General features: G+C 45.5%; 1 protein-coding gene across 4 annotated transcripts in view; it reads left to right on the plus strand.

Annotated features, from left to right (window-relative positions):
* LOC126484080 (synaptic functional regulator FMR1) overlaps nt 1-16,501 on the plus strand; it is a 261,579-nt gene that overhangs the window by 74,910 nt on the left and 170,168 nt on the right. For all 4 annotated transcript variants that reach the window (XM_050107455.1, XM_050107477.1, XM_050107462.1 and 1 more), the window contains one exon: nt 5,437-5,584. In XM_050107455.1, coding sequence (XP_049963412.1) covers nt 5,437-5,584 — 148 coding nt within the window. The remainder of the gene's footprint in view (nt 1-5,436; nt 5,585-16,501) is intronic.

The raw sequence follows: 16,501 nt of genomic DNA on the forward strand, positions 1-16,501 counted from the left end.
CGAAAAACCATGTTATATGAATAACCTGTAAGACTATAAAATGAAATAGAAAGAGTATGTAAAAAAGTAAATTAGTGCTATATTTATTTGCCACTTTTTTAACTCCAATTTGAATGTTGTACATCTTGGACAAATTTGGTCTCACATTAACTTCTACAGTGTTTTGAGGCATGTACATAAATGACTGCTTCTTTTTGAGCACGTGGTTAATAAATGTTAGATTCTGTCAAATTTTAAGTTGAATTGAAAATATCAGTTTGTTTCTGCTGCAATCATGTAGTCTGCATGGCAGGTGTAGTATTTTCTTTTTAGTTGAATGCTACTATTAGAAATACTTCCTTTGCGACTTTCAGGGTGATGTATCGTGAGAAAAGGAAGCAAGTTCCTCCCTGCAAGATATTCCTGTGGGGAAAAGTGTGTTAGTGGGGTCTGCCTATGGTGCTGTTAATAGTTGAAATACATCAGAAACATAGAAAACATTTATTGATATAAATTAATAGAGGGAAACATTCCACGTGGGAAAAATATATCTAAAAACAAAGATGATGTGACTTACCAAACGAAAGCGCTGGCACGTCGATAGACACACAAACATACACACAAAATTCAAGCTTTCGCAACAAACTGTTGCCTCATCAGGAAAGAGGGAAGGAGAGGGAAAGACGAAAGGATGTGGGTTTTAAGGGAGAGGGTAAGGAGTCATTCCAATCCCAGGAGCGGAAAGACTTACCTTAGGGGAAAAAAGGACGGGTATACACTCGTACACACACGTACACACACACACACACACACACACACACACACACACACATGCAGACATATACAGAGGCAAAGAGTTTGGGCAGAGATGTAAGTCGAGGCGGAAGTGCAGAGGCAAAGATGTTGTTGAATGACAGGTGAGGTATGAGTGGCGGCAACTTGAAATTAGCGGAGATTGAGGCCTGGTGGGTAACGGGAAGAGAGTATATATTGAAGAGCAAGTTCCCATCTCCGGAGTTCGGATAGGTTGGTGTTAGTGGGAAGTATCCAGATAACCCAGACAGTGTAACACTGCCAAGATGTGCTGGCCGTGCACCAAGGCATGTTTAGCCACAGGGTGATCCTCATTACCAACAAACGTCTGCCTGTGTCCATTCATGCGAATGGACAGTTTGTTGCTGGTCATTCCCACATAGAATGCATCACAGTGTAGGCAGGTCAGTTGGTAAATCACGTAAATTACGTTTGTTATTGTCACTGTTGCATTTCGAAATCTTTTCTGTCATCTTATTTTCTCTTTTTGTTTGTGCCAGTAGTTTCACTTTGTATTCACCTTCTCCTTTTTACCGTAATCTACTATACAATTTTATCCCGCCTATATAGACTCAATAATACGTCACTCACTTCCAAACCCTAACCAAAAATTTTTTTTCCGCTTTAAACACTACCGCTGCTATAAAATCCACCGTTTCTAGTCCACAAACAGTTCATTTTACCTATTAAACAACCTTTTCGTCTACTTCTGATAACTTTCGCTTTATTTCCATTTCCGTTCTTCCCACATCACTGATAATTTTTAGCCGCTTCCCACAGGTTTTAACGTCATTATTTCTTCGCCAGACAATTGTTAGCCTCATTTTCATAATCTGCCACCACAAAACCACTCTTTTTAATACATTTACACGCCGCTTTTTCGAAATTTTCCCGAATCTCTCCATCCTTTAACGTGTTTTGGTGGCAACACAACCACCTAACCTATGTGCACATCGTTGTCCACCAACCCAAGTTCACCACAGGATCAACATAGCCCAGCTTTAACCAACACTTTTTCGCCTTTTTTTCACAACGTATCTCCAGTTACTTTCTCCAGTTATTTTCATTTTCATCTCAACCTTATGTTACACTTTCCACCTTCTAATACCATGTCACCCTCACAACATCCCCACAACGACCCCATTAAGTTTTATTTACATTCCCTCCTCAAACATGCCTTCACCCTAGCCAGATTACGCTCGCATATTTTATTTTCTCAGGCTTGTCTGACATTTGGCATCACCCCCAAAGGCCTCACACTTAAAGTTCCCATCTCTGGCTGCAACCCTTCTTTCGATCAGTCCCTATATCAGTTCCAAACTGAACAATCCATTGCCCTCACCCACCTAATCCTTCACCTACACATCAAATCAGCCAATGAACACACCCGTCAACTCCTATCCTTAATAAAAGTCCTCAATCTTTCCTCTCCCACATCCACACCGGCTGTTCAGAGCATCCTCCTACAGGCCAACCACAAATTAGAACAGCATGCCACCCTTCACCTCAAAAAACTAGCCAATCTCCTGGTTTCCCACCTCCGGAAAGGCAACTCACTCACCCTTCACAACCTTTCCAGCAAACCTCAACCTCCTCTCATTGCACACAAACCCAGTCTCTCCCATCTACTCAACCTCCCACTTCCAGCTCCACTCCCTTCAAAACCTCAAAATTCCAATCAACACAATCTGGAACCACAACACCCTAATTCAGTAGTCAACCTTTCCTCCAAACCTCTCTCCCAATCCAAAACCTGTCCTATCCAAAGGCCTCACCTTCAGCCCCACTCCCAGATTCAACCAAACAGCCCTCGGCAAAGATTTACTGTCCTACACTCGTACTCTTTGCTGGAAGTATCACTTTGCCACGAAGAAAAATGATCCTAATCGTACTCCTAATGATCCAACTCCCCAAGACACTATCCAAATTGAACCCTGCCTGGAACAGTTCCGTCCTCCGTCACAGCGGGACCCACCTCCTCTTCCTCAAAATCAACCTCTCCAAACCTTCCAGGAATTTCTGACTTCCAGCCTTGCCTCTCAATCCTTCTTAAAAAACCTTAATCCTACTCCCAACATCACCACTGCTGAAGCCCAGGCTATCCGTGATCCGAAGGCTGACCGGTCCATCGTCATCCTTCCGGCGGACAAGGGTTCCACGACCGTGGTACTTGATCGTCGGGAGTATGTGGCTGAGGGACTGCATCAGCTTTCAGACAACACCACATACAAAGTTTGCCAAGGTAATCTCATTCCTGATGTCCAGGTGGAGCTTCAAGGAATCCTCAGAACCTTAGGCCCCCTACAAAACCTTTCACCTGACTCCATCAACCTCCTGACCCCACCAACACCCCGCACCCCTACCTTCTACCTTCAATTCACAAACCCAATCATCCCGGCCGCCCCATTGTAGCTGGTTACCAAGCCCCCACAGAACGTATCTCCGCCTACGTAGATCAACACCTTCAACCCATTACGTGCAGTCTCCCATCCTTCATCAAAGACACCAACCACTTCCTCGAACGCCTGGAATCCTTACCCAATCCGTTACCCCTGGAAACCATCCTTGTAACCATTGATGCCACTTCCTTATACACAAATATCCCGCACGTCCAAGGCCTCGCTGCGATGGAACATTTCCTTTCACGCCGATCACCTGCCACCCTACCTAAAACCTCTTTCCTCATTACCTTAGCCAGCTTCATCCTGTCCCACAACTTCTTCACTTTTGAAGACCAGACATACCAACAATTAAAGGGAACAGCCATGGGTACCAGGATGGCCCCCTCATACGCCAACCTATTCATGGGTCACTTAGAGGAAGCCTTCTTGGTTACCCAAGCCTGCCAACCCAAAGTTTGGTACAGATTTATTGATGACATCTTCATGATCTGGACTCACAGTGAAGAAGAACTCCAGATTTCCCTCTCCAACCTCAACTCCTTTGGTTCCATCAGATTCACCTGGTCCTACTCCAAATCCCATGCCACTTTCCTTGATGTTGACTTCCACCTGTCCAATGGCCAGCTTCACACGTCCGTCCACATCAAACCCACCAACAAGCAACAGTACCTCCATTATGACAGCTGCCACCCATTCCACATCAAACGGTCCCTTCCCTACAGCCTAGGTCTTCGTGGCAAACGAATCTGCTCCAGTCCGGAATCCCTGAACCATTACACCAACAACCTGACAACAGCTTTCACATCCCGCAACTACCCTCCCGACCTGGTACAGAAGCAAATAACCAGAGCCACTTCCTCATCCTCTCAAACCCAGAACCCCCCACAGAAGAAACACAAAAGTGCCCCACTTGTGACAGGATATTTTCCAGGACTGGATCAGACTCTGAATGTGGCTCTCCAGCAGGGACAAGACTTCCTCAAATCCTGCCCTGAAATGAGATCCATCCTTCATGGAAATCCTCCCCACTCCACCAAGAGTGTCTTTCCGCCGTCCACCTAACCTTCGTAACCTCTTAGTTCATCCCTATGAAATCCCCAAACCACCTTCCCTACCCTCTGGCTCCTATCCTTGTAACCCCCCACCCCCCACCCCCGGTGTAAAACCTGTCCCATGCGCCCTCCCACCACCACCTACTCCAGTCCTGTAACCCGGAAGGTGTACACGATCAAAGGCAGAGCCACGTGTGAAAGCACCCACGTGATTTACCAACTGACCTGCCTACACTGTGACGCATTCTATGTGGGAATGACCAGCAACAAACTGTCCATTCGCATGAATGGACACAGGCAGACAGTGTTTGTTGGTAATGAGGATCACCCTGTGGCTAAACATGCCTTGGTGCACGGCCAGCACATCTTGGCACAGTGTTACACCGTCCGGGTTATCTGGATACTTCCCACTAACACCAACCTATCCGAACTCTGGAGATGGGAACTTGCTCTTCAATATATCCTCTCTTCCCGTTACCCACCAGGCCTCAATCTCCACAAATTTCAAGTTGCCGCCACTCATATCTCACCTGTCATTCGACAACATCTTTGCCTCTGCACTTCCGCCTCGACTGACATCTCTGCCCAAACTCTTTGCCTCTGTGTGTGTGTGTGTGTGTGTGTGCTTGTGTCTGTATATGTGTGGATGGATATGTGTGTGTGTGTGCGCGCGAGTGTATACCCGTCCTTTTTCCCCCCTAAGGTAAGTCTTTCTGCTCCCGGGATTGGAATGACTCCTTACCCTCTCCCTTAAAACCCACAGCCTTTCGTCTTTCCCTCTCCTTCCCTCTTTCCTGATGAGGCAACAGTTTGTTGCGAAAGCTTGAATTTTGTTTGTATGTTTGTGTGTCTATCGACGTGTCAGCGCTTTCGTTTGGTAAGTCACATCATCTTTGTTTTTAGAAAACATTTATTGTATTGACACGTAGGGGAATGGGGATGTTGCTAAAGAAAACACCGTTTGGCTTCTGTGATTGTCCAGAGGAAGCTCAAATCGCAAGTTCGTTGAAAATACTTGAAAAAAGCATAGTTAATTCAATATACACTACCATTTATGCTTGAACAGTAGTCCTGTTGTACACTGGTGATCATAGATACACCATTTGCTCAAGGTCTTCAAAGAAAAATCATACAGATAATATTTATTACAGCTTGCGAAACTCTATTTGTTCTTCTTTCTCTTTTTTCAGGTACACAGATGAATTCAGTGTGCGGGAGGATTTGATGGGCTTAGCAATTGGTGCACATGGGGCTAATATTCAGCAGGCACGGAAAGTTGAAGGCATAACGAATATTGAACTTGAAGAAAATTCCTGTACGTTCAAAATACATGGCGAGGTAAGTGATTTTACTTTGTTCAAAAAAAGGTGTGCTTTTACAGTCAGTGTGTTGTATTTAACTTTGAAAGGAACTGTGTTCACTTTGCCATAAAAGTGCCTAAAATGTTTGGTTGTGTCACTTAGTTCTCTACGTGAAATCATTCGGTGAGTGATAGTTTGTGTGCACAATTAAGATTTCTGTATTTTATTTAGTGTGTAAGTGTTGCATGAAGCCATACAGCAATAATATTTTGTATATGGAACGTGCCACTATAAAACACTGGAAAAGCCAAGATGGAATGTAACAGCAGTATGAAAAAGGTAATTGCTACTCATCATACAGTGATGAGTTGCAACTATCCTTTTCCTTATATTTTTACTTATTATTATTATTAATATTATTACAAAAATTTCTGTGCAACTTGCCAGTATAATCCTTGAAAGGATATTGGACGTACATTTTCAAAACGTGCATAGTATTGTCACTAACATTGAAAAATTCTACTGTCAGTATTATATATACAAACTAAACAGTAATGATGGAAATTGCAGGGCAGGAAAGTACATAAAAATTATGAAAGCAAACTGTCCACCAATAGTGCAATTATTTCAAAGTTATGGGCATCAAAACTGCACTACAGTATGCATGTCAGGCTTATAGACTTTCTACAGATGTGGTAAGGAAAGTTTAGGTAGGATTTTAATATTTTAGGAGTAAAGGAGACTCACTCACTGCATAGTAGAAGCCTTGAGTTGACAGACACAAAAAAGGAAGAATCTTTCAACAAGTTAGGTGTGTGTGTGTGTGTGTGTGTGTGTGTGTGTGTGTGTGTGTGTGTGTGTGTGTGTGTGTGTGTAGTTTTTCTAGCAGGATTGTCTGAAGATGAAAGCTAGCAAAGGGAGGGAGTGTGTTCATTGTAGTTGAGAAAAATATTGTCTATACTGAGGTCAAATTTGGCAAGTTAATTTTTGGATGTTTTTACTGATCACCTGATTTCACTGTGTTGGTTTTATTATGACAGAAATTCTGCAGTTGGTTGTGCAGAAATATACTCAGGCCATGCAAATGAGTTGGAGGCAACTTCAACCTACTATGTACAGACTGGGACGGCTATATATTCATTGCAGGACCTAACAGAAAAACGGTCTAGTGAAGTTCTTTAGAACACATTTTCTGAAAACTGTGTTGAGGAGTTCGACAGCTGATGCAATGGAAATATCTTGGACCTCATAGCTACAAACAGGCCAGACCTAATCAACATCATCAGTATAGAGACAGGGAGTACTGACCACGATATCATAGTAAATAGAGTTACTGAAGTTAATAAATAAAGAAGGCTGGGAGAGTATTTCTGCTAGAAAGAAGAGATAGACAGTTGATAGTATTCCACTTAGGCAATGAATTAACATCATTTAGTTCCAGTATGATGAATGTAGAGGAATTGTGGCTGATGTTTAAATGTATTGTAAATCATGCTTTGGAGAGGTATGTGCAGAGTAAGTGGATTAAGGACGGAAAAGACCTGCCATGGTTTAGCAGCAAAATTTGAAAAATACTGAGAAGCAGTGGCTGTTGTATTCTATGTTCAAAAGGTTTTGAAGGTCCTGGTTTTTTTTCTGCACACTTCTAGTATCGCAGGCGCGATGTTGAACTGTTTCCTGAACGCATGCTACGTTCTGATGACCGAATGTCCATTCGAAAAGTAGGCCGCAGTGGCAAATGTGTGCTCGTCTCTTGTCTACAGCATGATCGTTTCTAAACTGACCTTTAAAAAAAAATCTCACTTTCGATTGCACTGAAACCCACGCAACAATGAATACCAGCCGCTGCGTGCCGCACGTTTGAAATAAGGAAGTTTCCGTGCCGCACCGTGTAAACTGTAGATGAGTTAATCTTCTCCGTAATTTTGATTGAGATTTTATCAGAAAATTATTACTACTACTATTCTTTTACTGATACTTTTGGGTGGAGTCTGTGTGTTTGTATCCTTAGCTTTACTCATAAAATGTTTGCTTTTGTAGCTTTTAATTGGTGTCTCTTCAACATGCCAGAGACTGTGTGTGTGTGTGTGTGTGTGTGTGTGTGTGTGTGTGTGTTCTCAACGAAGCCTTGTTGAGCGAAGACTCACTTTGTGGCAGTCTTTTTGTTGTGCGTACCAGTGGCTTGGCATCTCTGCTATGTGGTGAGTAGCAACTATCCTTTTCATAATATTGTTACATTCCATTCTGTATGTTCCATTGTTCAATTCAGTATCTCAGGAATTTCCTTATATCACTGTCTCACTGTTCCCGTGTTCAAAGTGTGTGCAGTTAGCCAGTACAGTAAAACTTCAAATACTAATTCTAAATTTTAAAAAATTATTAATTTTAAATTCAACCTGCATTTGGCTCAAGGGTCACAAGCACAATACCTTCCAGGAATTAATTAGGGCAAAATGCAGTAATACAGGATACTCATCCCAATGACTCACCCACTAGTACCAAGGTCATGCAGGTTAAGAACTAAAATTAACATTAAACTTATTCCTTGAATTGAAATCACATTATTAATTATTCAGAATTCAGGCAGATCATTGTTTTTTCTTAACCAGATCAGTGTATGGATATAAATGGTGAGTATAATCACTCATTCCAGAAAATTTTATGTTGACTGGTATCTAAGAAATACACTTAAGTATCTACTGATATAACTATTGCTCTCTTGACAAGGGTTGTGATTATTCACTGGTGTACACATAATGAAAAATCAGCTACTCATAATCTTTAGATTGAAGTCTTTCACGTAGCATCAATTTTTGGATCAGCTCCACATCATAGTTACATATAAATAATCAACATAGGTTGGAAAACAGTGACACATCTACACTTACCTAATTTCCATAGTGATACATTTGTCACATTAACTACCCTTCAGTCTAGTGGTCACATTTCTTTGTCCTTGTGGGGGTGAAGTCTCTTTTTTTTCTTTGTCCTTGTGGGGGTGAAGTCTCTTTTCTTTTCTTTGTCCTTGGGGGGTGAAGTCTCTTTTTTCTTTGTGCTTGGGGGGGTGAAGGGGTTTTTTTTTTTTTTTTTTTTTTTTTTTTTTTTTTTTTTTTTTTTTCCCCCCTTGTGGGGGTGAAGTCTCTTGAGTAGCTATCTGTATAAGCACCTTAATTAGGCATGTTTAACATTTTGAAAAGTTCCACATAAAATAGTTCCCACTTGTTCCTTTTAGCAAGCAAAGATGATTCAGGGTGTTTACCCCAGCTTTGAGTCTTCTCAATTTTGCAGTCATAATGTTCCCTTCTTTGATTACCTTTCTTGCCAAGGTGACCATTGCTTCACAGATCTGTTGTTCCCCAATGTATTCAATTGACATCATCTGCAGTTCATCCACCCACTCATTTCTTCCAGTTTTTTGAACATCAGTTCGGAAGGAGTATGATTAGTTTAAGAATGGCTTAAACTATTGTGTATTTCCCTCTGGAGCAGCCATTTAATGTCGTAGTTGGCAGCAGATTTCCTTGCCCATGTCACTGACTTACACCATGACAGTATTTACAGTGGAGTGCAACATAAAGATGCTATATGTATCCTCATATCACTCCTGGTATTTCTTTAAAGACCTAAGCATATTGTTGAAGTAGGTTAAATAACTCAGCCTGTTATGCTTGTGAAAATGCATTTGATTCAGAGATGTTAAATTGGATTTTTTCATGTAGAGACAGAATGTATGTTACTGGCAGCAGTTTTCCTGATGGTATTTTCCTTGGACATTGTTGACTCAATAAATTTTTTGTGACTGGAATGCAGTCACTTGTAAGATGAAACTTGCCAAAGAGCACTTGGCTATTGCCTCTGTTCCGCATAAGGTCAAACCCCATAATGCAATACACAATCAGAATTGGATTGACTAGGAAGGTGTTTCCAATTACTAAGTTTCCTATCTTGACATGGAGATGTGTCTGCAGTCATACATTGAGTGATGGTCATTGTATGCTCCTATAATGTGACAGTTTGTTACAGGAGTTGTCGGCAAATGGGCTCTGTCCGATGTTTATTTGAACTATGCTGTCTAAATGGCGTTTACTGATATATCTAGAATTTTTCCAATTTCAGCATGTACTGGGGATCATGACATGGACAAATTATTAAATTTTCAAGGATTAGGATCTTGTGCTGACTCCTCTTATATCCATTTCATCATTATTGTACCTTAAGATTTTGATTTTTTGGTCACGCCCCTTGCTCTATCTGTTACCAACGCTCTGGAGCAGTAGGCGGTCACATTTAGTTTACTGAATATTGAGGTACAGCACAATTGTCATATATCACCTCTTTAATTACTGGGGCTAGATTTCTCGAATCAGTGTTGTTCAACGGGCATGGTAGGCTACTCTGCCACTGATTGTACCTGCTCAGAATTCGATAGCTTGTGTTATACTGTTGCTCATATCTTTGGTTCCTGTATAGATTCCTAATGTTACTATGTCTCCATACTGTTCGTTACCAGCAGTTGTTTGCACACTCGCTATGCAATGTGCTTGGTTTGGTTATTTTTGTTTTCCTGTAATTTCCCAGTCCATTGCACTCTTCTTTATTTGATATCCTGGTCCATCAGATTGACTGACATCCTGTGTTGCTAATGCTTCTTCATCTTCATGCAAGAGATCAATCCTGTCTAGTTCCAGAAGGAAAACTTAGATTTGGTTGGATGCATGAACAAACTTCTCCCTGATTTCAGCTGGCAATTGGGCATTTAATATGTGCACGACATATTGGTGAGAGAGAGATTTCTCCCAGTATCTGGCCTTGTTGCCATATTTTTCGAATTACACTTCTGGCCATTAAAATTGCTACACCAAGAAGAAATGCAGATGATAAACGGGTATTCATTGGACAAATATATTATACTAGAACTGACATATGATTACATTTTCATGCAATTTGGGTGCATAGATCCTGAGAAATCAGTACCTCTGGCTGTAATAATGGTCTTGATACACCTGGGCATTGAGTCAAACAGAGCTTGGATGGCGTGTACAGGTACAGCTGCCCATTCAGCTTCAACACGATACCACAGTTCATCAAGGGTAGTGACGGGCGTATTGTGACGAGCCAGTTGCTCGGCCACCACTGACCAGACATTTTCAATTGGTTAGAGGTCTGGAGAATGTGCTGGCCAGGGCAGCAGTTGATCATGTTCTGTATCCAGAAAGGCCCGCACAGGACCTGCAACATGCACTCGTGCATTATCCTCGAATGTAGGGTAGAGCCACGGGTCACTGTTCAAAGTGCCGTCAATGCGAACAAGAGGTGACAGTCGTGTAACCAATGGCACCCCATACCATCACGCCGGGTGATACGCCAGTATGGCGATGACGAAAACACGCTTCCAATGTGCATTCACCGCAATGTCGCCAAACACGGATGCGACCATCATGATGCTGTAAACAGAACCTGGATTCATCCAAAAAAATGTTTTGCTATTCGTACACCCAGGTTTGTCATTGCGTACACCACCGCAGGCCGTCCTGCCTGTGATGCAGCGTCAAGGGTAACCGCAACCATGATCTCCGAGCTGATATCCATACTGCTGCAAACGTCGTCGAACTGTTCGTGCAGATGGTTGTTGTCTTGCAACGTCCCCATCTGTTGACACAGGGATCGAGACATGGCTGCACGATCCGTTACAGCCATGCGGATAAGATGCCTGTCATCTCGACTGCTAGTGATACGAGGCCGTTGGGATCCAGCACGGCGTTCCGTATTACCCTCCTGAACCCACTGATTCCATATTCTGCTAACAATCATTTGATCTCGACCAACGCGAGCAGCAATGTCGCGATACGATAAACCGAAATCGCGATAGGCTGCAATCCGACCTTTATCAAAGTCGGAAACGTGATGGTACGCATTTCTCCTCCTTACACGAGGCATCACAACGTTTCCCCCCCTGTGGGTCCGGGGGTTAGAATAGGCCCGAGGTCTTCCTGCCTGTCGTAAGAGGCGACTAAAAGGAGTCCATCCCTCTCAAGGGGGTAGTTAGCGCCTGCGTCCGGAGACGGACGGTCCCACGACCTATATTTGTGGTCTTTTTGGTTTTTCACTTCTCGTTTCTTCCTTCTTTGGTTGGTTCCTTTCTTTGTTCTTCTCCATCTCACTGTCTTCCTTACTCTTTCCCTTGCCTTCTTCTCCTTGCCTTCTTCTCCTTGCCTTCTTCTCCTTGCCTTCTTCTCCTTGCCTTCTTCTCCTGGCCTTCTTCTCCTTGCCTTCTTCTCCTTGCCTTCTTCTCCTTGCCTTCTCTGGTCTCCACCTCAGCATTTAAGACAGTCTGTCCTCTCTCTCTCTCTCTTCTTTTTCTTCTTCTTCCTTCCTCCCTGTGCACACCTGAAGGCCGACCCACGCGTTTGCGCGCGTAGCCGGTGACGGGGTAACGCGTAATTCCCCGCCCTGGGTAGACAAGTAAGGCACGCATGTACCCCCTGGTAAAGGCCAGGCCCAGGGAGGGGTGATTGCCTGAGCTGATACCTTCTGACCATGCCGATTGGTCCCTCCGTCTGTTTCTCGGGAGGTGTGACCTGAGGTGTAAACATTCACCTAAGGCGGGAGTGTCCTCTGAGAGGGTCCCCATAAGGAAGGAGCGCGCCATCGGAGACGCTGGCAATCATGGGGGATTCCTCGGCAATGGATTTCTCTTCTTCTCTCTCGACTTCTGCCCACAAACGGAAACATGACCAGCCTCCAGTGACAAAAGTACTACTGCCTACCCCACAGTTCCTCGTCATTTCTCAATCTGAGGACGGAAAGGATTTTTCCTCTGTCAACCCTTTCGTTATCCAGAAGAGCGTAGATGCCATAGCCGGTACTGTTAAGTCTTGTACGAGGTTGCGTAATGGTACCTTGTTACTAGAAACTGTGAGCGCCTTTCAGGCACAGAAACTGCTTCGAGCCACACTCCTGTACACGTTCCCTGTCCGGGTGGAGGCTCACCGAACTTTGAATTCGTCTCGTGGTGTCGCCTATACTAGATCCCTTGACGGATTGACTGACGAGGAGATTCAATCTTTCTCGCTGAGCAGGGCCATGAAAAAGGTCAACAATGACCTTGTACCGACCCGGACACTTTTCTTGACCTTTGATAGTGTTAAGCTGCCATCGCGCATCAAGGTGGGCTACGAGGTTATTTCTGTTCGCCCCTATGTCCCGACACCTACGCACTGCTACCAGTGTCAGCGTTTCAATCACACTCGACAGTCTTGTTCCAATGCAGCTAAATGTGTCACTTTTGGAAGGGATGCCCATGAGGGTGACTGTCCACCTCCAACTCCTCGTTGTGTGAACTGTCAGGGTGACCATGCAGCATCCTCCCGCGACTGTCCCGTCTATAAGGAAGAACGCTGTATCCAAGAAATTCGGGTCAAAGAGAAAGTGTCCACCTCGGCTGCTCGCAAGCTATTGGCTAGTAGGAAGCCCACGCTGCTCCCAGCGGGGAAATACAGTACTGTCCTCGCCTCTCCTCGGACTACCAGGGAGGTGGCAACCCAGACACGCGATCTGACCTTCAGCACCACGGTCGTCCGTTCGGCCAGTGCTAAGATTGCGTGGTCGACGTCTCCTCTTCCTCCCATCACCCCAAAGACACCAGCCCCTTCATCAGCTTCTGCTAAGACGAAGACCCAGAAGTCAGATGCACGGGCCTTCAAGAAGGAACCGTCCCGAGCAGACTTCCTACGTACCTCGACCTCCCAGCCATCGACCGGTACTTCCACCAAACGACCTTCCAAGAAGGCTCATAGGAAGCACAGTTCTCCTTCTCCGCCACGGCGCATTTCTTCTCCTGCGCCACCCAGCGGTTGCCGCCCCAGGCAGTCATCCGTTTCGCCTGGCCGCACCGCTGGTAGCCGAACATCTGGCCGTTCACCGGCGGAGGAAGCTCCCCCTCCCGGCCATCTTACCAAGATGGCCGATGAACCTATAGAACCAATGGACGATGACTGTCCGCCTACTGAGCCTACTGATAGCGGCGGCAGTGCTCACTCGAAGCCAGGCCCTCAGCGGCCTTCGAGGTGACCCCTTCTTTCATCTTCCTTTTCTTCTTACGATGGCACTTATTCACTGGAATATTCGCAGCATTCGCTCCAACCGAGAGGACTTGAAGTTGCTGCTCCGCTTGCACCGTCCGCTCGTCGTAGCCCTCCAGGAAACAAAGCTACGCCCATGCGATCAAATTGCCTTGGCACACTACACCTCTGTGCGTTTTGACCTACCCCCTGTGGTAGGTATCCCGGCTCATGGAGGGTTATGTTGCTGGTCCGGGATGATATTTACTACGATCCCATCGCGTTGCACACCAGCCTGCAGGCAGTTGCCATCCGAATTACTCTCCCCACTTTTACATTTTCCATTTGTACCGTTTACACTCCATCGTTGTCTGCCGTTACCAGGACAGACATGATGCAACTTATTGCTCAGCTACCTGCACCATTTTTAACTGGAGACTTCAATGCCCACCATCCCCTTTGGGGCTCTCCCGCATCCTGCCCAAGGGGCTCCCTGTTAGCAGACCTTTTCAACCAGCTCAATCTTGTCTGCCTCAATACTGGCGACCCTACTTTTCTTTCAGACACATCTCACACCTATTCCCATTTAGACCTCTCTATATGTACTCCCCAAATTGCACGCCGGTTTGAGTGGTATGCACTTTCTGATACGTATTCGAGCGTCCACTTCCCATGTGTTATCCATCTCATGCAGCATACCCCCTCTCCGTGCTCATCTAGTTGGACCATCTCCAAAACAGACCGGGGGCTCTTCTCTTCCAGGGCGACCTTTCAGGATCAAACCTTCACAAGCTGCGATCGTCAGGTCGCACACCTCATGGAAGTCATTCTCACTGCTGCTGAATATTCCATCCCTCACCCTACTTCTTCTCCGCGTCGCGTACCGGTCCCCTGGTGGACCGCAGCATGTAGAGATGCTTTACGTGCTCGTCGACTTGCTTTACGTACCTTTAAACGCCACCCTACAGTAGCGAATTGTATCAATTATAAACGATTACGTGCACAGTGTCGTCGTATTATTAAAGAAAGCAAGAAAGCCAGCTGGGCTGCTTTCACAAGCACCTTCAACAGTTTTAATCCTCCTCCTGTTGTCTGGGGTAGCCTGCGCCGGCTATCTGGCACTAAGGTCCACTCACCAGTTTCTGGCTTGACAGTCACGAATGACGTCCTTGTGGCCCCTGAGGCTGTCTCCAATGCCTTCGGCCGCTTTTTCGCAGAGGTTTCAAGCTCCGCTCATTACCACCCTGCCTTCCTCCCCCGCAAACAGGCAGAGGAGGCTAGGCCACCTAACTTCCGCTCCTCGAATCGTGAAAGTTATAATGCCCCATTCACCATGAGGGAACTCGAAAACGCACTTGGCCGATCACGGTCCTCCGCTCCAGGGCCTGATTCTATTCATATTCAGATGCTGAAGAACCTTTCTCCTGCGGGTAAAGGTTTTCTTCTTCGTACTTACAATCGCATCTGGATTGAGGGACATGTTCCCGCATGCTGGCGCGAGTCTATTGTTGTCCTGATCCCTAAGCCGGGGAAGGACAAGCACTTGCCTTCCAGTTATCGACCCATCTCACTTACCAGCTGTGTCTGTAAAGTGATGGAGCGAATAGTTAACTTCTGTCTGGTTTGGCTACTTGAGTCTCGACGCCTACTTACCAATGTACAATGTGGATTTCGTAGGCGCCGCTCTGCTGTTGACCATCTGGTTACTTTGTCGACCTTCATTATGAATAACTTCTTGCGGAGGCGCCCGACCGCGGCTGTGTTCTTTGATTTGGAGAAGGCTTACGACACCTGTTGGAGGGTGGGCATTCTCCGCACCATGCATGCATGGGGCCTTCGCGGTCGCCTCCCTCTTTATTCGTTCCTTTTTAATGGATCGACAGTTCAGGGTACGTGTGTGTTCTGTCCTGTCAGACACCTTTCGCCAGGAGAATGTGGTGCCACAGGGCTCAGTTTTGAGCGTCGCTCTCTTTGCCATAGCGATCAATCCAATAATGGATTGCCTCCCAGCTGATGTATCGGGCTCCCTTTTCGTGGATGATTTTACCATCTATTGCAGCGCACAGCGTACGTGTTTCCTGGAGCGCTGTCTCCAGCGTTCTCTTGACCGTCTTTACTCCTGGAGTATCGCCAATGGCTTCCGTTTTTCTGCCGAGAAGACGGTCTGTATTAACTTGTGGCGCTACAAAGAGTTTCTCCCACCGTCCTTACGACTCGGTCCCGTTGCTCTCCCATTCGTGGAGACAACAAAATTTTTAGGTCTTACATTTGACAGGAAACTTAGTTCGTCTCCACATGTGTCATATTTGGCTGCCCGTTGTACCCGTTCTCTAAATGTCCTCCGTGTTCTCAGTGGTATGTCGTGGGGAGCGGATCGAACCGTCCTACTTCGCCTATATCGGTCGATCGTCTGCTCCAAGCTGGATTATGGGAGCTTCGTATACTCCTCTGCATGGCCATCCATCTTACGCTGCCTCAACTCCATACAACATCGGGGTTTACGACTTGTGATCGGAGCGTTTTATACTAGTCCCGCCGAGAGTCTTCATGCTGACGCTGGTGAATTGCCACTCCCCTACCGGCGCGATATACTTATTTGTCGGTATGCCTGTCGGCTACTGGCAATGCCCGACCACCCGTCTTATCGTTCCTTTTTTGACGACTCTCTCGACCGTCAATACGGGTTGTATGTCTCTGCACTGCTACCCTCTGGAGTTCGCTTTCGTCGCCTCCTTCAACACCTTAATTTTTCACTCCCTGCCACCTTTCGAGTGGGCGAGAGCCACACGCCACCTTGGCTCCAGGCTCAGGTTTGCGTTCACCTTGACCTCAGCTCGCTCCCAAAGGAGGTTACCCCCGGTTCAGTCTACCACTCCCATTTTGTCGAACTTCGT

Source organism: Schistocerca serialis, chromosome 1, assembly GCF_023864345.2.
Source record: "Schistocerca serialis cubense isolate TAMUIC-IGC-003099 chromosome 1, iqSchSeri2.2, whole genome shotgun sequence".
Classification (NCBI taxonomy): Eukaryota; Metazoa; Arthropoda; class Insecta; order Orthoptera; family Acrididae; genus Schistocerca; species Schistocerca serialis.